General features: G+C 49.9%; 1 protein-coding gene across 1 annotated transcript in view; it reads right to left on the reverse strand.

The window, feature by feature from the left end:
• LOC125438525 (cytochrome P450 2J4-like) overlaps positions 1 to 25,891 on the reverse strand; it is a 38,993-nt gene extending 13,102 nt beyond the window's left edge. Inside the window, exons 1-5 of the mRNA XM_048506956.1 lie at positions 25,660 to 25,891; positions 12,397 to 12,559; positions 8,847 to 8,990; positions 3,629 to 3,789; positions 3,005 to 3,181 (exon numbers count right to left, since the gene is read on the reverse strand). Of these exons, the coding sequence (XP_048362913.1) occupies positions 3,005 to 3,181; positions 3,629 to 3,789; positions 8,847 to 8,990; positions 12,397 to 12,559; positions 25,660 to 25,812 (798 nt within the window). The 5' untranslated portion in view covers positions 25,813 to 25,891. The remainder of the gene's footprint in view (positions 1 to 3,004; positions 3,182 to 3,628; positions 3,790 to 8,846; positions 8,991 to 12,396; positions 12,560 to 25,659) is intronic.
• Positions 25,892 to 26,345: the final 454 nt, after the last annotated feature.

Genomic DNA, 26,345 nt, shown 5'->3' on the forward strand with positions numbered 1-26,345 from the left:
CCCCCCCCCCCCCACCCCCCCCCCCCCCCACCCCCCCCCCCCCCCACCCCCCCCCCCCCCCACCCCCCCCCCCCCCCACCCCCCCCCCCCCCCACCCCCCCCCCCCCCCACCCCCCCCCCCCCCCACCCCCCCCCCCCCCCACCCCCCCCCCCCCCCACCCCCCCCCCCCCCCACCCCCCCCCCCCCCCACCCCCCCCCCCCCCCACCCCCCCCCCCCCCCACCCCCCCCCCCCCCCACCCCCCCCCCCCCCCACCCCCCCCCCCCCCCACCCCCCCCCCCCCCCACCCCCCCCCCCCCCCACCCCCCCCCCCCCCCACCCCCCCCCCCCCCCACCCCCCCCCCCCCCCACCCCCCCCCCCCCCCACCCCCCCCCCCCCCCACCCCCCCCCCCCCCCACCCCCCCCCCCCCCCACCCCCCCCCCCCCCCACCCCCCCCCCCCCCCACCCCCCCCCCCCCCCACCCCCCCCCCCCCCCACCCCCCCCCCCCCCCACCCCCCCCCCCCCCCACCCCCCCCCCCCCCCACCCCCCCCCCCCCCCACCCCCCCCCCCCCCCACCCCCCCCCCCCCCCACCCCCCCCCCCCCCCACCCCCCCCCCCCCCCACCCCCCCCCCCCCCCACCCCCCCCCCCCCCCACCCCCCCCCCCCCCCACCCCCCCCCCCCCCCACCCCCCCCCCCCCCCACCCCCCCCCCCCCCCACCCCCCCCCCCCCCCACCCCCCCCCCCCCCCACCCCCCCCCCCCCCCACCCCCCCCCCCCCCCACCCCCCCCCCCCCCCACCCCCCCCCCCCCCCACCCCCCCCCCCCCCCACCCCCCCCCCCCCCCACCCCCCCCCCCCCCCACCCCCCCCCCCCCCCACCCCCCCCCCCCCCCACCCCCCCCCCCCCCCACCCCCCCCCCCCCCCACCCCCCCCCCCCCCCACCCCCCCCCCCCCCCACCCCCCCCCCCCCCCACCCCCCCCCCCCCCCACCCCCCCCCCCCCCCACCCCCCCCCCCCCCCACCCCCCCCCCCCCCCACCCCCCCCCCCCCCCACCCCCCCCCCCCCCCACCCCCCCCCCCCCCCACCCCCCCCCCCCCCCACCCCCCCCCCCCCCCACCCCCCCCCCCCCCCACCCCCCCCCCCCCCCACCCCCCCCCCCCCCCACCCCCCCCCCCCCCCACCCCCCCCCCCCCCCACCCCCCCCCCCCCCCACCCCCCCCCCCCCCCACCCCCCCCCCCCCCCACCCCCCCCCCCCCCCACCCCCCCCCCCCCCCACCCCCCCCCCCCCCCACCCCCCCCCCCCCCCACCCCCCCCCCCCCCCACCCCCCCCCCCCCCCACCCCCCCCCCCCCCCACCCCCCCCCCCCCCCACCCCCCCCCCCCCCCACCCCCCCCCCCCCCCACCCCCCCCCCCCCCCACCCCCCCCCCCCCCCACCCCCCCCCCCCCCGAGGAACACCCCCCCCCCCCCCCATCCCCCCCCCCCTCCACCCCCCCCCCCCCCCACCCCCCCCCCCCCCCACCCCCCCCCCCACCCACCCCCCCCCCCCCCCACCCCCCCCCCCCCACCACCCCCCCCCCCCCCCCCCCCCCCCCCCCCCCACCCCCCCCCCGCCCCACCCTCCCCCCCCCCACCCCCCCCCGCCGCCACCCCCCCCCCCTCCCACCCCCCCCCCTGGACTAGCAGCACCATCTTTCAGCGTATCATCAGGAGACTGTCCTTATGCTAACCTCCAAGTTTGGTGAGGTTTGGTTCAGGGGGGCCAAAGTTATGGACTCCCAAAGGGGGTGCCCCTATCCCCCATTGTTTCCAATGGGAGCTAATAGGAGATGGGGGCTACAGTTTTGAGGGTCCATAACTTTGGCCCCCCTGAACCAAACTGCACCAAACTTGGGGGGGTATCATTAGAGCAGTCTCCCTAATGATAGGGAGTTTTGAGACTGTGCCTTCAGAAATGTGCCCCCCCCCCCCCAGCCTGCAACCCCCATTGACAGCAATGCAGAAAACTCAATGCAGAACAAAGATTCTTGGGCAAATTTCTGGGATGTTCCTACAGGGGTGCATTTTTGGATATATCAGCACCAAAATTTTAGGGTATCATCTGGAGACTGTCCTTATGATACCCCCCAAGTTTGGTACAGTTTGGTTCAGTGGGGTCAAAGTTATGGACCCTCAAAACTGTAGCCCCCATCTCCTATTAGCTCCCATTGGAAGCAATGGGGATGGGGGCACTCCCTTTGGGAGTCCATAACTTTGGCCCCCCTGAACCAAACCTCACCAAACTTGGGGGGTAGCATAAGGACAGTCTCCTGATGATACGGTGAAATTTTGGTGCTGATATGTCTAAAAATGCACCCCCTGCAGGCACCAATGTCCTGGTGAGGTAGGTGGAGCAGACACTATGTTAGTTCATTGTATTTTAGTTTTTGTAGTTGTGGGATCTGTGATTTGGGAGTTAGCTGGTACATTTAATTAACTTTTCATGTTTTACTGTTTGCTGCATTAATTTTTTGGCTACATGCCGCCCTGAGCCCTGTGGGAAATTGGGCAGGATAAAAATGCAAAAATAAAATAAAATAATAATAAATAATAAATAATAATAAAAATGACAGTGTAAAGTGTTGCATTATTATTTAAATTGTATATTAATAAAAATGTGAAAATGTGAAAAAAGAGGGGAAAAAGAAAAATGTGATACAAAAATAATAGCAGGATTTGAGATTTAAACGGAAACACTTGACTGAACTAAAACAGTTTTATAAGAAGGACTAAAAGTGGAGGAAATGCTGATACCAACTGTAAGCACAAAACTAGATTTGAGTTTGGAGCATTAATGAGGTAGCTAGAAGTCACCACCATAGATGTAGTGAAGTATTGATTTTTTAAAAAATTATTATAGTGGGGTAAAGGGAATTGGATTTGCTTTTTTTTGTCTGTGTTGTATACAGGTGTAAAATAAATAAAAGTCTCTTCAAAAAGAAAAATGTGTACGCCACCTTTCCAGAAGAGATACCTACCTTCTCTATCTGAAACAGATAGTGATCAATGTAATCTTGTGGCTCGTGCATCGCCTGCTGTTCTTTGTGAATTTCTATCTCCTTCCTTGCAAAGGAAAGCACAGTTTTTGTGCAGCTCAGCGCTGTCTGGTGAGGCCCCGGAAGGTGTTTCATAAGCCAAGGGAGAATTTCATACAGCTGCAGAAAAAAGTGAAAGCACAACTCAATCACTACCCTGAGGGGGTTAATAAAATGCTCCATAAACCTTGGTTTCCAGCTTCAGCATAGTACAAGCTTAGGGCGTTTCCCCACTTACCTTTGCTGCCCTTTGCTGCACGCCACTCTCAGCGCATGTCATCTCTGGAGCGCGCCCAGGCGTCCCCATGACCCCACGCTCTGCACGGGGTCATCAAAAGGCGCCGTTTACAAGAGCGCCAGGGATTTATTTATTTATTCCTGTGTAGTAATTGTGGCACAACTTCTTTTACCCTTCCGGTCTTTTGACCACTGTCCCAGGTGCCCTTTCCGGCCAAAAGGAAGTTTATTTATGGGGTCACAAGACGCATTTATCTTTAGAGTCACTAACTGTGCCGTGCAGGCTAGGAGGAAAAGAGACAGTAATCTACCTTCTAGCAAAGTACTTACGCCATGAAAGAAGCTAGCTGAAAAACCCATGGTGTATGAAACAGCATTTATCAACTTGATGAATTCTTCATCGTCCACAGAAAATCGGTGTCCAAAAGCAACAGCACACATCACATTGGCAATGGAATTTTTGATCGGCAGCGAAGGGTCCATCGGCTGCCCTGCAAATAAAGTTTTTGCAGCCCTATTTAGATTCATTTTGCTTCGCTAAAGAAATATATCATTTTGTAAGGGAAAAGGGAGGCCACTGGGCGTTTCCCCACTCACCATGATCCCCCCTATGCCGCGTGCTGCTCTCAGCATGCGGCATCCCTGGCGCGCGCCCGGGCGTCCCCATGACGCGGGGTCATCAAAAGGCGCCCTTTGCAAGAGCGCCAGGGGGTGCAACAGCAGCAGCACCGGGGCGGCTGCGCTGTCACCGCCCCTCTCGTGGGGAGTGCCGGGGGACCCCGCGCTACTCTCCTCAAGTAGCGCGGGGCTTAAGGTAAGTGGGGAAAGGCCCACTGAGAACTCTGAAGGGTAAAAACATACTTTCGGTTTCAGAATGTACAACTGAAAACCTGCCACTGTACGTTTGTTAGCTTCCCAGTCGGTCAGAAGTTTATCCTAGAATTATAACTGATCTCCAGATTACAAGGATCGGTTCCTCTGGGGAAAAAATGGCACTTCCATAGGAGAGATTCTATCATATGCCATCACATTTTTACTGAGCTCTTCCCTTCCACAAACTTTGCTTCCACAGGCTTTGCCCCCAAATCTCCGAACCTAGTGTCCACCATTCTGATAATGGGCTTTTCCATTTTCAGATTAGCCTGTGCACTCCCACACACGGCAGCTGGGTGACCTTGGGCTAGTCACAGCTTCTCGGAGCTCTCTCAGCCCCACCCACCTCACTGGGTGTTTGTTGTGAGGAGGGAAGGGAAAGGCGATTGTAAGCCCCTTTGAGTCTCCTACAGGAGAGAAAGGGGGGGATATAAATCCAAACTCTTCTTCTTCTTCTTCCACATTTTCAGTTTCTAGTTTGCAGGGGAGGGGGGGTCCTAGAGCTGTTTAAATGGGAGGTTTTTATGCTGGTGGGTTTTCCGGGTTGTGTGGCCGTGGTCTGGTGGATCTTGTTCCTAATGTTTCGCCTGCATCTGTGGCTGGCATCTTCACCCAAACTCCACCCAAAAGTTCTCCACACAAACATAGGATTTGCATTCACCAATACTACTGCTGCTGAAGGCATGAAAATGTGAATCGCTCCCTGGACTGATAAGCCCCACCTGCAATACAATACTATCAACCACATCTTTGCATAACAAGTTCCACCCAAACACTCACTGACTGGCTCCCCACCCTGGGACATGGACAATATATACCCCAAACATTTCCTTTTCTCTGGACACAGTGTGTAACAGACTTCCCCCTGTGATACCCTTCTGAAGATGCCAGCCACAGATGCAGGCGAAACGTTAGGAACAAGATCCACCAGAACACGGCCGCACAGCCCGGAAAACCCACCACAACCAGTTAAATCCAGCCGTGAAAGCCTTTGACAATACAATAAACCTGTTTGTTTATGCCAGTGGTGGCAAACCTATGGCACAGGTGCCAGAGGTGGCACTCAGAGCCCGCTCTGTGGGCACGTGCAAGCAGAGTTGCCCCCCCACCCCCCAACACAAATCTAGGCTGGCCTGGGCCACTGGGCTCAATTATTAGCATTAAACCTAAGGCCTAGTTTTGGGGAAGCAGTGTAGGCAACCCTGTTAAGCGCTGTTAAACCCCACTGATTTTCATGCAAAGAGCTAAAGCGCGATCCTTTACCTGGGAGTAAGCTTGGTTGCTGGCAATGGGGTTTGCTTTTGAGTAAATCCTCCTAGGGTCGTGATTCACCCGTTGGAAGTGTTGCACGGTTGCTTCAAAGCAAAGCCACCGACTACCACCAAGCTTACTCCCAAGCAACGCACGCCTCGGAGCCAACCGTTTTTTCTAAACGAAAACCTCAGCATTCAGGTTAAATTGCCGTGTTGGCACTTGGCGATAAATAAGTGGGTTTTGGGTTGCAATTTTGGGCACTCGGTCTCGAAAAGGTTCGCCATCGCTGGTCTATGCCAAATAAAGGCTAAAGAAGAAGAGACCTGTTTGATAGCAGATGGGCCACTAGAGGGAGCAAAATACTGCATAACGGGAAGAAAACCCCAAAGAAACAATGAGGAAACTGAAAATACAGGAAAGGCCAATGTTGAGGCTGCAAGGAAGTTGTGTGCTAATAAAGATGCAGCGGGGGCAAAGAGGTCGCCACAAATTTCCATTCCAGTTGCGGACACTGATATGAGCAAACAGCAGTTAAACCGAAAAGTAGCAACGTGACTCTTTAAAGTTGCCAACTGTAGTTTTGGGAAATTCGTGGAAATTTAGCAGAATCTGGTAGAGTAGAATCTAGAGAGGGGAAGGAACTCTGCAGAAGTGTGACACAGTAGAGCCCATTCTCCAATACTTCAGGACCACCCGGACAGCGGATCTCTCTTTTCTGGAGATCAGTTATAATTCCACAAGAGCTCAACTGTCAGAAACAATTTGGACAAAGTTGGTGATTAGCCAACAAACTTTAGAATACTTTTTATCTGCTGCCAAAGTCACTATGCTCCCTTCCTAACAGACTTCAAAAAAAAGACATAATAACCTTCAAGTCAACTAAACTTCTAAAATCTTTAAAGTGAACTTTAGATAAACTCTACATAAACTTTTATAAAGCTAAATTATAGTCAGTGTCCAACAACCTTTGTCTTTTCTGTAAAAGCTAGATTCTTTGTAACTTCTAAATAATGCCAGTATTTGTGCACTAAAATATGTTTATCTGTAAAACAAAGGGTTTATCTGTAAAACAAAGGGCGCTCCAAAGGGTGATCAATACTGCACAAAGGATTATCGGCTGCCCTCTCCCCTCCTTGGAAGAAATCTATAATGCCCGAAGCCTAAATAAAGCCCAAAATATTCTGAGGGACCCGTCTCATCCAGCACACTCTCTTTTTAAACTGCTACCATCTGGCAGACGATACAGGGCCCTCAGAACTAGGACAAAGAGGCTTAGAGACAGCTTCTACTCTAGAGCTGTGGCTATGCTAAACTCCGCTGCTTCATATTGATGTATTTGGGGCTGTGTAGGGATGGGTGGAGGATGATGATGTATGAGTCTGAAATGGTGTGCATCGAGGAATGCTGCTGTAAATTTCGTTGTGCGTGCACAATGACAATAAAAATGCTTATGCTTATGCTTAAAAAAAAACACTTACTATAGTCTTACATTTTTTTAAAAAAAAATGCTTAATAATACCTTCTTTGTGTAAAAGCAACATTTTGTCATCTCTCACACAACCCCCTTCTGGAAGCTTGCAACCTTTCAGCAATATCAACTTGCAGCAATTTGATATTAGCTATTTCAAATTGGTATAATACACCTCTGTCAGTTTGTGCTACTCAGTAATATCACCAGCATGCTGTGGTGGTTTACAGTGGTGGATTCTAATTTTTCCCGGTGCCATTTCCCATTCTCACACCTCTGTGCTGCCACCCAACTTTCCCCTCTGCCTCATTTTCTCACATCCCTGACTTCACTCCTTGCCCCTTTGCCTCGTTATTTTCGCCATTTCATGTGGGGTTTTTTTTGCTGTTTATTTCAATCAAAGAAGCTTTGAATGAATGGCGCTACAGAGCATCAAATCAATGAAGCATCATTTCAACAAATAAGAAAAAAAAACTGTAATGGCCATGAAGGGTGTGTGTCTTTGGGGAAGGGGGGTTCCTGGTGTCACAGCATTCTTTGTTGATGATGATGATGATGATGATGAAGAAGAAGAAGAAGAAGAAGAAGAAGAAGAAGAAGAAGAAGAAGAAGAAGAAGAAGAAGAAGAAGAAGAAGAAGAGGAGGAGGAGGAGGAGGAGGAGGAGAAGAAGGAGGAGAAGGAGGAGGAGGTGGTGGTGGTGGTGGTGGTGGTTTTGGAGGAGGTGACTGAGGACAAACATTGTGATAAAGTAGGAAGAAGGATTGGAGACGCTGTGGAAACATTCTAGAAGACTTGTGCAGAAAAGGCCAAATACATCCAGTGTTGCCATCAGGGGGTGTAATGAGGCAAACTGTAGCCCTGGGCAAAAGCTGAGTTGGATCCCCCCCCCTGCAGTTTGGTTCAGGGGGTCCAAAGTTATGGACCCTCAAAGGGGGTGCCCCATACCCCATTCTTTGCTAAGGAGATGGGGGCTACCCAGGAACATCCCAGAAATTTGCCCAAAAATTTTGTTCTGCATTGCTGTCAATGGGGGTTGCAGGCTGGGGGGGGGTCACATTTCTGAAGGCAGTCTCAAAACTTTCATGATCTCATCAGGAGACTTCCCTAATGATACCCCCCCAGGTTTGGTGCAGTTTGGTTCAGGGGGGCCAAAGTTATGGACCCTCAAAACTGTAGCCCCCATCTCCTATTAGCTCCCATTGGAAACAATGGGGAATGGGGGCACCCCTTTTGGGAGTCCATAACTTTGGACTCCCTGAACCAAACCTCACCAAACTTGGGGGGTAGCATAAAGACAGTCTCCTGATGATACGCTGAACATTTGGTGCCACTAGCCCACCTTGCCCAATGGGCATTACGCCCCTGGTTGCCATCTCCTGGTTGGAAAATTCTTGGAGATTTGGGGGCGGAGAATGAGAATGGCAGGACCTGAGCAGGGGATAATGCCATAGAGCGCGCCCCTCAAAGCTGCCATCTTCTCCAGGGAAGTTTGGAGATAGGGTTACTAGCTCCAGGTTGGGAAATACCTTGACATTTTGGAGGTGGAGCCTGAGGAGGGCAGGGTTTGAAGAGGGGAGAGACTTCAATGGGGTAGAATGCCATAGAGTCCACCTTTCAAAACAGCCATTTTTTCCAGGTCAGGGGCAGAGTGAGGGGAAACCATGCCCAGGGCACACACGTGCCCTGCACCCCTGTCGTGGTGTTACCAACCCTGGAATGCCATGCCACACCCCTGCCACTGCTCTGCCCAGGACGTCACGCCCCCCTGTCCCATGGGTGCTACGCCACTGCTCCAGGTAAACTGATTTCTGTAGTCTGCAGATGAGCTATATTAACAGCAGCTCACCTGGATGTTGAGAATAGTACTAGTGCGTAATGTAAAATACATCAGTTCACACAGAGATTTCTGCAGGCAGGGCTACATGCCTGCATAATCTGCTAGCGTCACAAACCGTTTGCTTGTGCCAGCATCTCGACGAGCTGCTGGGCTTCCTCGGCAATCTGTTGCTCTTTCTTCCCCAGGCCGAGCTTCCGCATGGTCACCTGCCCAAACTTCCTCTGCTGCTTCCAGGTGTGACCGCTGGAGAAGACAATACCTGAGGCAATCGAGATTGAATGGTTAATTGCTTGTTTAAAATTGAAATGTTTCGATTACCAGCCCCCAAAGTGCCAGCTTCGGTCGGCCTCCTCATCTCTATTGGAGGCCGGCTTCTGGTAGAGGTGGGGGCACCAGCCTGCCGTAGGTCCACAGGGACAGGCTCTGATGGAGATGAGGGGAGGCCCGACAGCAGCCTGCCATGGGCCTGCCTGGTGCTCCTCAATTCGAGGGGCACCCCGAGGGCCTGCAGCAGACTTCAGTGTGTGAGTAGGAGGTTAAGAGCTCGTGTATCTAATCTGGAGGAACCGGGTTTGATTCCCAGCTCTGCCGCCTGAGCTGTGGAGGCTTATCTGGGGAATTCAGATTAGCCTGCGCACTCCCACACACGCCAGCTGGGTGACCTTGGGCTAGTCACAGTTTCTCAGAGCTCTCTCAGCCCCACCTACCTCACAGGGTGTTTGTTGTGAGGGGGGAAGGGCAAGGAGATTGTAAGCCCCTTTGAGTCTCCTGCAGGAAAGGGGGGATATAAATCCAAACTCTTCTTCTTCTTCTGAAGGGTGATTTTGTGGGGGGGGGCACCTGCTGAGCAGGGATTTCCCCCCCCATCCCTTTGGCAGGTACACCCCTGCATCCAGTCAATACCTGTCAGCATTTCTGGATTCCCGGGACCCAACTTGCTGCCACTTGTGCCATTGGGGTACCGATTTTACGAGCTGCTCATCGCTCAAGAAAGCATCAGCGTTACATCCAGCAACATTTTCTCTAACGGAAATGTTTCAACAGCCCCCACACAACCATTTCCACCAGGGAAAACTCTTTTCTAGCGATTTGGAGCGATAGAAGCAGGAGAGGGCAGGGTTTTGGGAGGAAAGGGAACTCGAACTTCGAAAGCAGCCATTTTCTCTAGTGGCTCATTCCGCACATGCAGAATAATGCACTTTCAAACTGCTTTCAGTGCTCTTTGAAGCTGTGCGGAATAGCAAAATCCACTTGCAAACAGTTGTGAAAGTGGTTTGAAAATGCATTATTTTGCGTGTGCGGAAGGGGCCAGTGGGATTTATCTGTGAGATCTTGGGATCAGTTGTAATTCTCAACTGGAGGTTGGCAGGTCTACTCACAGCCTTCAGAGCCACAATGAGAGACAAAGAGGTTGGCAAGATCCTAGATGAATCTCCTGATGACACAGGTGACCTTGAGTCAGGTTGGAGCACCCCTGATTTAGCTCAAATAATATTTGTCATGGCTAGGCTCTTGGATTCACATCAGCTTGCTTTGTGCAAAGCCAAATCTTTTTTAAAGTTCTGAGGCAGGAAATAAGACGTTTTCTCCGTGGAGTTCCACATTGTTTTTACCTCGAAACATTTTATTTGCAGCCTCAAAATGTTTTAATGAATGTCCTTTCAAAATAATTCCTTGAAATGTTTTGAAAATGTCTTCAGTTGCCTACGCAATCTCTTTAAGAAGTTTCCTGCGTCTCTGTGCCCCGGACTTTCCACTCAATGCCATTTTCCGAGCTTACTCCATTCCTCCTCCCCTATTTATTTAAAATATTCCTGTTTGGATTTTTTTACATTTTGGGGGGGCTAATTGTCGAAGCTTCGAGTATGCGAGGTGCAGAGAATCGCAGAATGAGGCTGTGAATCTCTGAAGCATAGGTGTCAAACTAGTGGCCCTCCATATGGTATGGACTACAGTGGTATGATGTATACCACTGATGGCCCTCCATATGGTATGGACTACATCATGCTGGCAGGGGATGATGGGAACTGTAGTCCATAACATATGGAGGGCCGCGAGTTTGACACCTGTGCTCTAAAGCATCAATTCTAGATCTAGCTCAGGGGTAGGGAACCTGCGGCTCTCCAGATGTTCAGGAACTACAATTCCCATCAGCCAATTGGCCATGCTGACAGAGGCTGATGGGAATTGTAGTTCCTGAACATCTGGAGAGCCGCAGGTTCCCTACCCCTGATCTAGCTCCAAAAAGGGGACAATCACAAAATGGTAGCCAGAAATCATTTCAATGTGGTGTGTGCGGATGTACATCGTGGTAAGGGAGGGGAGACCGAAAAGTTTTCCAAACGTTTTCAGTGATTTGGGCAGAAAAGGCCAATGTAACCAAAAGACCTGCAGAAAAAAAATGCCATGTCTCTTTAATAGTGACTTAAAAGAAATAAACAGTTGAAGTATTTCACAAAATGGCGATAATTAACATGACATTGGAAATAACATGCCATCAAACGTCTATTGATAGAACAGGGACGTAGGTATAGAATTTTTATGGGGGGGGGGTTCGGGGGTGGGGCCACAAAAGTGTAGCCCCCATCTTCTATTAGCTCCCTTTGGAAACAATGGAGGATGGGGGCACCCCTTTGGGAGTCCATAACTTTGGACCCCCTGAACCAAACCTCACCAAACCCAGGTAGTATCATCAGGAGTGTCCTCCAAACAATCCCTGAAAGTACGGTGCTGCTAGCCCAAACAATGCGCCCCCTGCAGGCCAAAAACCGAAAAAGCACTAAAATGTTTTTAAAACCCACAAACGGAGGGGCGGAGCTTCAGACATGAATGGGGGGGTTCAAACCCGAGAAACCCCCCCCCCTTACCTACATCCATGGGATAGAATATGACATTCTCTTCTCCAGGCAGTTGGCACCTATAGTAATCAGTTATGCAAGCCAAGTGCAACAGTGTTTTCTATTTCCGGCTTGCGAAGTCATCCACCGACTGAAATGCTTGTCATGTTTGCTGTGCTGAACCATTTCCTGTCTGATTTCTCTGGGACGAAGGTCAGGCGCGACTGTGACTTTTCCAGGAACATTTTGTAATCTTTCGGAGACCGCGATCACCCCTCAGAGCATGTCTCCCTTTCGGTCACGGCTCTCTCCTCGCTCGGCTGAGGCCAATTTTACTGAAAATTGGTCCCTGGCCCCTCATCATGATAGCGGTTGGCCTCCACGCGAGGCCAGGGCCAGCTTTACGGCTGTGGCCCCGGCCTGGTGGAACGCTCTCCCTCCGGCTGTCCGGGCCCTGCGGGACCTTGGTGAGTTCCGCAGGGCCTGTAAGACGGAGCTGTTCCGCCGGGCCTTTGGAGGTACCGGCCCCTGATGTGGTGACCCCCCTGTTTGGCTCCTTGTTTGGTCCTCATTTGACCCTGACATCTGGGTCAATGGTCATCTACCGAGGCCCCCATGCCTCCCTCTGGGGGGGGGGAGGGAATTTTGAAATTAGGATGTTGGACCCACTCTTATTTTCATTTTCCTGATAATTATTAATTACGGCTGCTTTTAATGTTTTAACTATTTTGTACTGTTGCTTTTATTTGCTGTACTCCGCCCAGAGCCCTTCAGGGATGGGGCGGTATAAAAGCCTCAGAAATAAATAAATAAATAAAATAAACTTACCCTTTTCCGCCGTTACAACTTTCAGGAGAGGCGTCATTGGCCGATCCACAAAGTATTCCGAATAGGTTACGAGTCCTTCCTTCACTGCTTCAAATCCAGAAAATATAACAGCAGGTACAGGTCCGATCCATATAGTGTACACGTTTCCATATTGTCTTGCCAGCTACCGTGTGAATCAAAAGAAAAAATGTATTATAGTCCAGCAGGTCCAAACTTTTCAAGTCAATTACAGGCTGAGAAATTCCTGGAGATTCTTGAAGAAGGTGGTGGTTGGAAAGGGAAGGGAGCAGACCTCTGCGGAATATAATGATATAGAACAGTGGGCCTTTCCCCACTTTTCCTGCTGCCGCCGTCGCTGCGTGCTGCTCTCAGCGTGCGGCATCCCTGGCATGCGTCCGGTGCAGCCCCTACCTAATGCACCCCATCGCTTCAAGGCTGGGTCATCAAAAGGCACCTTTTTTCTCCAGCGCCAGGGATGCCGCGTGCTGAGGGGGTGCAAGAGCGGCAGCGTTGGGGTGGCTGCGCTGTCCGCCCCTGATGTGGGGAGTGCTGTGGGACCCCACGCTACTTGCGGAGAGTAGCACGGGGCTTAAGGTAAGTGGGGAAAGGGCCCGTGATTCTCAACCAGGGTTCCATGGTACCCTGGGGTACCATGAGCACATCCCAGGAGTACCCTGACAATGCTACAGCCTGCCCCCCCCCCACCAGAATCAAATGGATTTTGAAGGGGCGGAGGAGGGCGTTTGGAAACCTCATAGACTTCCTTTAAACAACATTGAAAAACCAAAAGCATTAGTCGCTCTTAATTTGCCTAAATTTGGTGTGGGTGGGGGGGGGTAGATTTAAAGGGAGCTCTCCCTTTAAATCCCCCCCCCCAAATCCATTCCGAATTTAGGCAAACAAACAACGCGGCTGTCCGTGCTGCTTTCCCTCCCCCTGCTTGCCACTCCCCCCACCTACAGGCCAAAAAAGGAAAAACACCTTAAAAATGCAAAAAAAAAATCAAATGAATCTCAAGGGTACCCTGAGATACGAAGAGTGAGGTCAAGGGTACCGCGACATAGAATATACTTCCCAAAGCAACTATTGGTCAGTTTAAATTTTGGGAGATCTCCAGGCCCCACTCAGAGATTGCCAGTCATAACCTACACATTCCCCCTTCTTCACCTTTGCCCATGTGCAACTATCCATCTTAAGCTTTCTCCCACCAGAGCCATTGAGCCTCCTCCATCTCCAGGTGAAACATCTTCTCAGGCCACTACCTGAGGCACGTGCCCCACCTCACCCCCCACAATCTAGCCCTGCCAGTCAGACAGTATGGAGCTAGATCAGTGGTGGCGAACCTTTGGCACTCCAGATGTTACGGACTACAATTCCCATCAGCCCCTGCCAGCATGGCCAATTGGTTCGCCACCACTGTTCTATTCCTTTTCAGTTTAGTGGGTCTCTAGATGCCACTAAGAAGAAAAGACAGCTCCTTGGCATGAATAATATCTAATTACATCTTTCTGAAGAGCTACCGTGTTTCCCCGAAAATAAGACAGTGTCTTATATTAATTTTTGCTCCCACAGATGCGCTATGTCTTATTTTCAGGGAATGTCTTATTTTTCAGTGTTCTGTTCATTGGGCATGCTTCCAAACAAAAACTTTGCTACCTTTTACTTTCGGGGGATGCCTAATATTTCGCACTTCAGCAAAACCTCTACTACATCTTATTTTCTGGGGATGTTTTATATTCGGGGAAACAGGGTACTATTTATTTTGGTGAGTATTTACAGTTTTGTATATAAAGCCTATATTTCCTTTTTTTTTTCTTCTTTATGTTAATGGCTTAAATATATATTTCACTTGGTGTATTATTATAATTATTGTTATTATTGTCAATTACAGGATGCATAGAAAAAGCTCGTCTTGTTGGTAAGACTGTGTTGCATCATCTCCGCCAGGCGTGGCGGTTGGCCCCGTACCTCTCCCGCTGGACCTACCCACAGTAATCCATGCAATGGTCACCTCCAGATGTAACTCGCTCTATGCTGGCCTGTGTTAATGCTAGCTCAACAGTAAGAACGTTCCAAAATAGCAGTGGGGAATGACTCAACTTGAGTTTTAACATGACTTGTTTTTAATTTTAGTCATTTGGCACTGTGCAATAAATGGTATATATATTCTTTTCTCTCAACCTTTCTGTTCCTAGCTTGGTTTATGGGTTGGGTTTCCTTTTAGTTTGTTGAATGACAGAGTGAGTCAGTATAATCAGCAATATAGGGCATTTGATCACCAGTATACTTGGATTGTAAAAGTCTGGAACCCAGCCCAAAAGCTAAAAAAATAGAACGGAAGCATTGCATAAGTATTAACGTGATGCATTTAGCAATTCAACAAATACATAATAGGTTTAATAACCAACCCCCAAACTGCAAATGATTTGAACGAAGGACTTTAATTAGAGATTGAAAAACATGGGGGATAAAATTGCTTCATGTTGATAGGTCCTGCACTGATGACAACTGGTTTCCAATAGCAACTCTTTGAGTCTGACCCATGAGGAATGATTTGAACCAATTTAAGACGCATCCCATAATATCTACTTCTATCTTGAAGGGTCAAAGCAAGATGAAGAAGAAGAGTTTGGATTTATATCCCCCCTTTCTCTCCTGCAGGAGACTCAAAGGGGCTGACAATCTCCTTGCCCTTCCCCCCTCACAACAAACACCCTGTGAGGTAGGTGGGGCTGAGAGAGCTCCGAGAAGCTGTGACTAGCCCAAGGTCACCCAGCTGGTGTGTGTGGGAGTGCTCAGGCTAATCTGAATTCCCTGGATAAGCCTCCACAGCTCAGGTGGCAGAGCTGGGAATCAAACCCGGTTCCTCCAGATTAGATACACAACCTCTTAACCTCCTACGCCATGATCTACTCTATCAAAGGTTGCAAATAAATCCAATAAGAGCAATAAAGGGGTTTGGTCTTTATCCACACTCAGACGGAGGTCATAAACTGAAGCTATCAGTGCTGTCTCTGTCCTTCAGCCTGACCCAAAGCCCACCTGAAAATGTCTAAAAGAGAGATGAGTAGATAAAAGACTGGAGGATAACAGGTCATGACCTCGCCTATGTCATCAGAACTTGACTTTTTGACTTTTCCCCACTGAGATTACTGGCTCACCTTATCCCTTGTATTATCTGTTAGTTCCATTTCAGACTGGCAATTAAACTGGATCCGACATGGCAGGAGAATTTTAGCTCTGACTTTGATGAGACCTGAGTCATCTGTCAGCCTTTGACAGTGATGGCGAACCTTTTAGAGACCGAGTGCCAGGGGCGGAGTGAGGGGAAACTGCGCCCGTCCCTGGGCTGCTGTTCGCACAGGAGTGGCATGAAGCGTGAGAACCGCACCGCTGGGAAGACGCTGCTTTCCCCGTCACCTCCACTCACCATCATGTCCAGCGTCATCCTGGAGGGCTACAGGAACCCGCCCTTGCTGCCCTCCGATCCCTGGAGGTCGGAGGGCAGTGTGGGTGGGTCCCTGAAGCCCTCCAGAGCAACGCTGGCCATAACAGTGAGTGGAGGAGGCTGACCGAGAAGCAACTCTGTGCGGAGCCGCCTCTCCGGCTGGGGGGGGAGTGGGAGCCTCCACCGGCATAAATTATGCCGGTGGAGGCTCGTTTCCGCCCGTGTGCAGAAAGCGAGTCAGCAGCCCTCGAAACCACATCAGAAAGTCTTCCTTGCCCATCAGAATGGGGGGAAGTCACATTTTGACCCTGCGAGGTCACAAATCTCTTTGATTCTCCCATTCCCCCAAAGATTTGACAACCCTACCTGTACAATAAGGTGAAGCACTTTTAATCTCATTTTTGCCTTAAGATGTTTTATTACCTAGGCTTTCTTCCTGGTGCAAAGAACCAGAAGAAGAGGAGGAGGAGGAGGAGGAGGAGGAGGAGGAGGAGGAGGAGGAGGAGTTTGGATTTATATCCCCCCTTTCTCTCCTGCAGAAGACTCAAAGGGGCTTACAATCTCCTTGCCCTTCCCCCTTACAACAAACGCCCTGTGAGGTAGGTGGGGCTGAGAGAGCTCCGAGAAGCTGTGACTAGCCCAAGGTCACCCAGCTGGCGTGTGTGGGAGTGCACAGGCTAATCTGAATTCCCCAGATAAGCCTCCACAGCTCAGGCGGCAGAGCTGGGAATCAAACCCGGTTCCTCCAGATTAGATACACGAGCTCTTAACCTCCTACGCCACTGCTCCTCCTCACCTAGTCCCATATTCTTTACCTACTAGTCGAGTTGTATTGTTTTGCATTTGGAAGTGACGCATTTAAGGAGAGATCCTTATTCCTTGCAGCGGCACCCGGGAGGTTACAGGACTGGCTGTTCTCTGAATTCCACATAGGCGTGTTTTCCTAATTTAAACCAAGTTGGTATGAGAGTTATGGGCACAGTGTGGACACACATAATCAGGGTTTGTACGCCATGCTCTGGCAGGCGTCTCTGCAGAAGGTATTTGCAAAGCTGAAACCTGGCTATTAGGAAGCATTGTTCCTTGGATTTGGATGCCAGACAAGATTCAACCATAAGCAGGGCAGGTCAGACTCAGAGGCCACCAAAGTGTGCCAGCTGTTACAAAACTGATGTTTACCAAGTGGTCCTCTGTGCCACCACACGTTCCTCGCACCTTGCCCGCTGTTCTCATCTGCTTCTCAAAAAGGCAAACTCCTGACTTCTTCCTTCCCCTTCCTTCATAGGTTCATGAGAGCCAGCATGAAGTAGCGGTTAAGAGCAGGTGCACTCTAATCTTGAGGAACCAGGTTTGATTCCCCCACTCTGCCACTTGAGCTGGGGAGGCTTATCTGGTGAACTAGATTAGCTTGTGCAACACATGCCAGCTGGGTGACCTTGGGCTAGTCACAGTTCTTTGGAGCTCTCTCAGCCCCATCTACCTCACAGGGTGTTTGTTGTGAGGGGGGAAGGGAAAGGAGTTTGTAAGCCCCTTTGAGCCTCCTTACAGGAGAGAAAGAAGGGATATAAACAGAGGTGGGATCCAGCAGGTTCTCACCAGTTCCCGAGAGGGGGTTACTAATTATTTGTGTGTGCTGAGAGGGGGTTACTAATTGGATCTGCTTTTCCGTTAGAAATTTTATTAGGTCCAAAAATCATAAAGTCCTGCTGTTTCCTATGTGGCTGGTTAGCGAAGGTAGAAAACGGGATCATTCTCCCTGTTGGGCTGTTTTAAAAACATGTTTTAGAAATATGGTCAAGTTCCTCGTTTAAGGAAAGTCTCCTTCTTTTGATTTCTAGAAACAAAATTAAGTATTTGAAAGTATTAAGTATTTGACAGGCAGTCAATTAGAGGAGAAGTCGTTGTTTCTGTTGGCAGTAGACAATAGGACTTGCTATAATGAGTTTAAATTATGGACAGAAAATTATGGACAGAGAGATACCAGCTAGAAATTAGGAACTTTTTTAAACAGTAAGAGTTTTTTACAGTAACAGATAAATTATCAGATAAATTATGCCCCATTGGCGCTATGCCACTGTTTGAATCCCACCACCATGGGAACCTGTTACTAAAATTTTTCGATCCCACCACTGGATATAAATCCAAGGACCCAAGATGAAAAATAGGATAACAACAGAACGAAGGAGGGGGCACCTTAGCAGCCTCTATCTGACAAAATAAGACTAGCTTGGACCATCCTACTCAGGGTTTTTCCAGTTTTCTGCTACCTACATTCATGTAGCGGTTCCTCCAGCCTCCAACTATCTCCAAAGCAAGATTCTCTGTCATTTGTTTAGAATGCTCGCAAACCAGAAGCGACGGTGTGCAATGACTCTGCAGGCATCTGACGGAAAGCCACAAGGTCATGTAGGTGTGATATAGTGCATTCTACCATTCCATAAAGTGTGCCTTGAACAGCTAGGAGGTGTGGGCATAGAGATGGCTGTATATTTCTTCTCTGCTGCAATTAACTTTGTTTACACCTGCTGGGTTGGCATGAGATGGGTGTGGACTGATAAGAATAGTTAAAGGTGATGCACTTTTCTGAGTCAGTGTAGGGTTAGGGTAGGAAATGATGAAGCAATAGTGTTTTGCAAACATCTGATGCAGCAGCACTTAAGTAAATTAGCTAGCAGACTTGCTGCTAAAGGTATTGGGCCACTATGGTGGATTCCGCACAGCACAAATATGACGTCTCTAGGATGTTATAAATAGCATTCTGGGGAGGAACTTCATACAGCTCTCATCCCCAAAATGAGGTCAGCCCGTTATAGTCCTCTCAGCCCAGGTTTTTCAAAAATCACTAAACAAATGATCTTTTTCTCCCGAAGATAGAATCATAGAATCATAGGCCATTTCCGCACAGGCCATTCGGGTGCCCCTGCACCGGCAGGAATTCTGCCTGTGGATGGGGTGGGGGCCGTCAAGATCGGGAAAGCCGCGGCGTAAGTGCGCCCCCGTGAGGTGTCGGGCAGACAAGAGAGGCGGCTCCACATGGAGCCATATCTTCTCGCTCTTCCACTACCTGCCATCAGCCGTCGTCACCCTGCTGGTTCTCCTCCTCAGAGATATTCTTGACGCTGCCCTCCGACCACCAGGGGTCAGAGGACAGCGAGGGAGGGTCTTAGGAGGCCAGCAGGGCTTAATGGTTGCGACGAGGTGAGTGGGAGAGGGGATCGGGAGAAAAACAGGCGCATTCCCAGCGGTGCTCGCTCGGCGACCGGGCTTCACCGAATGCGCTGTTTTCCAAAAACCTCCCTCCAGGAGGGAGATTTTTGGAGGCGGCTTGACGCCACCCTGGGGGAGGGGGAGGGAAGCCAGGTCGGCGCTGCTGCGTTTTCGCAGCGCCGCCTGTGCGAACGGCTCCCTGGGGACGGCATTTTTGCTGTCCCCAGGGCACCGTAAATGGCCCATGCAGAAAGGGCCATAGAGTTGGAAGAGACCACAAGGGCCATCAAGTCCAACCCCCTGCAATGCAGGAACACACAATCAGAGCATTCCCGACATATGTTCATCCAGCCTCTATTAAAAAACCTCCAAAGCAAACACCAGCAGGCAGAAAACATTTTATTTCTCCCACTCAAACCTCTGACTTTCGTTTCCACCGCTTGCGCCCGCCATTTTGTGGGCTGCAGGAGATTCCCCTTGGAGATTCTCCACAGAGGTTTCCTCTGCTTGCAGCTCATCCATTTTCTATTTCGATGTCAAAAGTAGATGAATAAAGCGAGTTGTTTTGCCTAGCGATCCTGTGCACATGTCGCTTTCCCTCCTTTTTGTTTTGAGGGGGATGTCTGCAAAGCTACGATGACACGATCAGAGAAGCTGCAAGATGTGCATATTTCGTGTTACCACAGACATCCCCCTCAAAACAAAAAAAAGGAAAAACAACACGTGCTCAAGATCACTAGGCAAAACAAACTTTATTCATATACTTTTTGCAGTGAAATAGATTTGTGGGGAATCTTCACAGAGAATTTGCTGCAGCACACGCAATGGCAGGCACCACTGTGAAATTGACAAGAGCTTTGTGCAGCAGACGGAAGAAAGGATCCATTTTGACTGGTAATGCTTGTGATCTTTTTACAACGCTCTAAAGACATTATATTTGTGCTGTGCGGAATCCATCTTTGCTGGATGTCACCCAGAAGGGTGGTGGATTCCTCCTTTCTGGCCATCTTCAAGCAGCAGCTGGGTGAACACTTGTCCTGTATTGTCGAAGGCTTTCACGGCCGGAATATTAAAAGTTGTGTGGATTCAGGAGCAGTTTGGTCATGTTCTAACAGTATTTAGCCTGATCGCCACCTGCATCTGTGGCTGGAATCTTCAGAGGAGATCCTCTGAAGATGCTAGCCACAGATGCAGGCGAAACGTCAGGAGAGAATGCTGTTAGAACACGGCCAAACAGCCCAGAAAAACCACACAGCACTCACTTGTCCTGTTTGCTCTAGGCTGATCCTTCATTGAGCAGGAGGCAGGGCTAGATGGCCCTTTTTTTAGTTTTGAGAATTGTAGGCAAAACTTGGATTCCCGCCCCTCTCTAGAGATCTAATTCACAGCAAGGAGACTGTTCAGAATTTGACATATGATAAACGGATCTGGTTGGATTTCTCTGATTTGGTTGGTAGTTGATCATTTAATTAGTCAGCATTGTGATATTTATTTTGCTGATTAGCTGATATATAATTATCACAGCTATAAATGTGTAAACTGGGGATTCAATTGCTCTGCCAACCACCAATGGATTCACTCATTAACGATACAATTAATCAATCTGTAATTGTGTATGTTATGTGCCGTCAAGTTTCTTTTCATTCATGGTGCCCTATGGATTAATGATCTCCAAAGATTCCTTTCATTAGCCTATGAATTAATTATCTCCAAAGCCGCCTATCATTAATAGCCTTTCTCAGGTCTCGTAAACTGAAGGCCATGGATTCCTTGATTGAGTCATTCCATCTTACGTTGAGTCTTCTGCTTTTCCTAATGGCTTCAACTTTTCCTAGCATTACTGTCTTTTCCAATGAGTCTTGTCTTCTCATAATGTGACAAAAGTACATTAGACAATAGCTAGGGAACCTCAAAGAGTTCCTTACAGGTATGCTTGCTCGCCGTCCCCAGGGAGCCATTCGCACAGGGGGCGCAGCTGTTTCGCAGACGCCACCCGAGCGGCGTGAAGCCGCCGTTTTCCTACCTCGCTTCCTGAGCGAGGTTTACGGAAAACGGCGGCTTCAAGCCGCTGCCGTGTGAACGGCAGCGGCTCGAAGGCGCCTTCCCTCCCCCCATGTCCGGTCAACCTACCTGCTTTGCGGCCCTCCGGCGCGTCGCCGAGGCCTGGGGACACACCCCCTCTGCCCTGCGACTCTGGAGCAGTCGCACAGGGCAGGGGGCATGTCCCCTGGACTCAGCAGCGTGCCGGAGGACCGCAGAGCAGGTAGGTCGACCGGACGACGGCGCAGTGCAGCCGGTAGATTCTGGAACTGTTCATGCGAACGGTCCCAGAGGGGTTGGGTCAGCATCATGTACGCCGACCCAACCCCTACCGTGGCCGTGTGGAAACAGCCTGGGACTGGTACAGACACCAAATATATCACAGTATAAGCACCACACACATATCAAAGGCTAGCTTCTCCATTATAATACACACACATTCACAACTAATCTAAACCAATTACAGCATTGGCTTCTTATTTGAAAATAATTTAGAAATAGTCGTCCATCTAAATACACTTATATTGACGATAATGCTTCCAAAAAGGAAAATGCAAGATAACTGCTGTTTAGTTAGCTGGATTACAATTTAGGCTGATTCCGCATGGGCCAAAAACAGCAGTGTGAAAACGGTGTGAAAACGGTGTAAAAGGGTTTAAATACTGTGTTATTCTGTTTTCACACTGCTGTTTTCGGCCCATGCGGAATCAGCCTTAGCAACAATACTCCTCCAAACAGTCTGTGGTTGTAGTGCTTACCAATGAATTGCATTTGGCAACACTGCATTTGGCAACGCTGTTTCTCTGGTGGAAATCCACATTGAGGGATAGTCCTAAATTTCATCCTTTAAAACAGAACTTTCCCGCGTTCCTGCAAAATAATCCTGCAGCCTTATATATTTGCAATGTAGTTATTTATGTAGCCAAGTAGCCATAACCTGGTCAAGAATTCCTGACTATCTCTTGCCCACTGCCTCTTGGAGCAGCAGTAAAGGAAAAATGAAAAAAAATAGATAGCCTTGTATACTCAAAAGAGCCAGTGGATCAACCAATGGTTCATTTAGTCCAGTATTATGAGTCAAATCAGTGACCAATCAGTTGATACAAAACTTGACAAGGGTAGCTCTAGAAATTTTTAGAAACATTATGGTTTACCATAAAGTCTCTATTGATTCCTAGAGCTGCCCTTGTCACTTCCTGTGTCAACCTATGGTCAGTACAGCAGGCTTTTTAAAAAATTTAAGTTTCTCCTCTCATACTGTGCCTCCCCACAACCCTTTCAGCTAATATAAACATACAGCGGTTCACAGTTTAACCTCGACTGCTAACGTACCCAGCCGCCAATCGAATAGCAGCATTAGAAACATTTGGAGATACTCAGAGTATAACTCTCAAAAATGTTGATTGTATTCTTTCCATCATCTTGACGTTAGCCATAATACTGAACAGTGCACCATATAATAATTGCATCGGAGATTTTGCAGTGAATAATTTAATGGCTGCAACCCCATGACACCCCCCTTCGGGCCAATAAAATTTCTGGATAGCTCCCACACTCTTTTGTATTCACTACCGTGTTTCCCCGAATATAAGACAGTGTCTTATATTAATTTTTGTTCCCAAAGATGCGCTATGTCTTATTTTCAGGGGATGTCTTATTTTTCTGTGTTCTGTTCGTCAGGCATGCTTCCAAACAAAAAGTTTGCTATGTCTTACTTTCGGGGGATGCCTTATATTTCACACTTCAGCCAAACCTTTACTATGTCTTATTTTTAGGGGATGTCTTATATTTGGGGAAACAGGGTATAACATAATTTATCCGATAGTTTCTTGAACCAGGCACCTGAAAAATCACTCCCAGTATTTATAACAATTGACAGACATCTCCTTGAGATAAAAGAATCAAAATACCTAGTTCCTTCCAAAAACTTAGAATGTTCCCAGGCTAAGAACTAGTGCATCGCGGCACAGTTGCCTATATGAAGAATATCAAGCAAGCAACCTATTTTTAAAAGACAAGCAGTGTAATCCACTGTGCGTGTGTGGGGGGTCAATTTTGTGGTGGCTGGGAATGGCGGTGCCATTTCACAACCACCACTATCTCTAAGGCCCTTTCCGCACGGCCATTGGGCCGCCCCTGCGCTGGCAGGAATTCTGCCGGTGCAAGGGTGGGGGCCGCAGAAGCGTGCGAATGGCCCCAGCAGAGGCTGCCGCATGGAGCCGCAAGTTTTCCGCTCTCCTCTCCCACTTCATCTCCGTCATCAGCAATGTCGCTTCTGCTGGCTTCTCCATAGACCTGCTTTCACGCCAGTTCCCTCCTCACCTCCAGGGGTCGGAGGACAGCGAGGGAGGGTCATCGGAGGCCAGCAGGGTGACGACGGCGACAATGTGAGTGGGAGAGGGACGGGGAAAACAACGCATTCTCCCGGGCGGTGTGCTATTCGCATCAGCGCCGCTGGGAATGGCGCTGAAATTCAGTTAGCCTCCTAAAAAACCTCCCTCCAGGAGGGAGAGCTTTCGGAGGCTGCCTGAGGCCGCTTTGGGGGAGGGAGAGGGAGCCAGGCTCATGCTGCTGGGCGCTTTGGCAGCGCCGCCTGTGCGAGCGGCTCCCTGGGGACGGCGTTTTTGCCGTCCCCAGGGCGTCGTTAATGGCCCGTGCGCAAAGGGCCTAAGAGTGCAATGTCAACACTAGCCTAAATACTAAGAAATACAAACGTTGCACTCTGGCTGTATCCAATCTTATATATTGATCTTACATATAATTAATCAACTTAACACTTCTATTTGTATTTACATTTCTTCCATTTCACTGACAGAGTTCTTCAAGATACAGTATAAGTCTTCCAACATTTATAACTAAACATAAATAACCATTTAGTCCATTCAATTCCTGCCAATTCTTTTTTCAGAGACGAAGCTTCAGTTTCATATAGTCCGTATTCCAATTCTGAAGGTTCTACATAAAAACGTTTCGCGCGTACAGAACGTTTTTCATGCGTCTTCCTCAGTATGTTAGTATGTTCAATCGCACTTCCAACAATTCTTTGAGGCTTCTAATGGGTATATTGGCTCTCTATTATGAGTTGCCCGCTCCCATCTCTGCCTTCCGTTTCTCCTTTTCACAGCCATGTAGCCTCAAAAGGGGTTTCGAGCAGTTCACAAAAAATGGCCGAAAGTCCCGGTCATCCTGCAAAGCCCCTATGCAGCCAAATGGGCTCTGTCATACTTCTAGCTGGTGCAAGTATGCACCAGCCAAAGGGGGCCAAAATTCCAGAGGAAGTGAACTAAAGTTGGCTCCACCTCTAGGAATAACCCCGGAACACCTCCACCAGTAGCCCCACCAGTGTTGCCACAGTGGCAGTTTCTGCATTCGGGCACCACAGAACTGCACAGCACCCCACTGCTGGTGTTAGTGCCCCCTTGCCAGCGTATCTGCCCCTTGCTCTGGCATCCAGGGGAATCGCACCTGTGTGCCATCGCCCCACTCTCACTACCCTTCCCCCATCCTGGATTACATGGTTACATTTTAGTATTGAGAGATAAATGCCTACCTTCTGCAAATTGTGGACCTTAAGAACATAAGAACGAGCCTGCTGGATCAGACCAGAGTCCATCTAGTCCAGCACTCTGCTACTCGCAGTGGCCCACCAGGTGCCTTTGGGAGCTCACGTGTAGGATGTGAAAGCAATGGCCTTCTGCGGCTGCTGCTGCTCCTGAGCACCTGGTCTGCTAAGGCATTTGCAATCTGAGATCAAAGAGGATCAAGATTGGGAGCCAGAGATAGACTTCTCCTCTATAAATCTGTCCAAGCCCTTTTTAAAGCTATCCAGGTTAGTGGCCATCACCACCTCCTGTGGCAGCATATTCCAAACACCAATCACACGTTGTGTGAAGAAGTGTTTCCTTTTATTAGTCCTAATTCTTCCCCCCAGCATTTTCAATGAATGCCCCCTGGTTCTAGTATTGTGAGAAAGAGAGAAAAATTTCTCTCTGTCCACATTTTCTACCCCATGCATAATTTTATAGACTTCAATCATATCCCCCCTCAGATGTCTCCTCTCCAAACTAAAGAGTCCCAAACGCTGCAGCCTCTCCTCATAAGGAAGGGGCTCCAGTCCCTCAATCATCCTCGTTGCCGTTCTCTGCACTTTTTATATGTCTTTGATGTCCTTTTTGAGATGTGGTGACCAGAACTGAACACAGTACTCCAAGTGTGGTTGCACCACGGCTTTATATAACTTACAACTTTATCAATACCTGAACGCACGGCATAGAAGACAACAATTGCACATGGACATTTTTAGACATTTGGAACCCTTTTCTAGAAACATATGTATAGATCTGCTATCGCTGTTATTATACTTTTGTTTCTACTTCGTATTATATATCTCACACAAACATACACACACACACACCTTATTAATTTCTAGATTTTGAGGTTTTTTCTCGTTTTCCATTTTTTAAAAAAATAAAAAGTAAGCAACCTATTTTTCCCATAGAAAGAAAATAAGCAATAATACCCTTCACCTGTCTATCTCCTTGCCCGACAAATTATTTAGCAGGAAGTACCTTAATGAAAGTATCTTTAGAAAGCATGACCCCCAAACGCCACATTCCTCCAACAATAGGTAGCCGAAAAGGTCCAGGGGGGTAGGATTTCCGTGACCGGAACCATTTCCAATAGCGTAGGATCAGAAGGAACAGTGTCGCAGAAATCAACATTGGCCGGCCTTTTCTTCCTCTGCCTGACACCACTGGGCGCGTTGAAAACTCTTCCTTCACCGGCCGCTGCTTTCTTCATTGAGACCGACACTGCCGTCTACCCTTTTATTGACACCCTTTTATACATTATGCTTATTAAAGGTCCGTAAACAAGTCCTCTGACATCACGCCCAAGTGGTATAAGAATGTGGTTCCTTAGGTACGGTATCACAGGTCATAATCAAGATGGCTCATTCCAATATGAGTTACTCAAATAACTGAGGGGGAAGAGAGCTTAATATCAGAGGACAGCATAGCCCAGCCCATGGCTAGCGTTGAGCCGATGTGGTGTGACATATATTCTGGAAATCTCTTCCCATCTAATTATTAATTATGCATGGAATAGGAATTCACAAAGCGTAATCCTTGATTTCTGTCGAGTTTCTCACTTTTCCTCTGCCTCCCTGGTGTCATGAATCTATGGAAACTGCGTACATCCTTGCTTCCCTGAACTTCTGTGCAATTGGAAGTCTTTGTTCTCACATACATGGATA

Source organism: Sphaerodactylus townsendi, linkage group LG08 (assembly GCF_021028975.2).
Source record: "Sphaerodactylus townsendi isolate TG3544 linkage group LG08, MPM_Stown_v2.3, whole genome shotgun sequence".
In the NCBI taxonomy this organism is placed as follows: domain Eukaryota; kingdom Metazoa; phylum Chordata; class Lepidosauria; order Squamata; family Sphaerodactylidae; genus Sphaerodactylus; species Sphaerodactylus townsendi.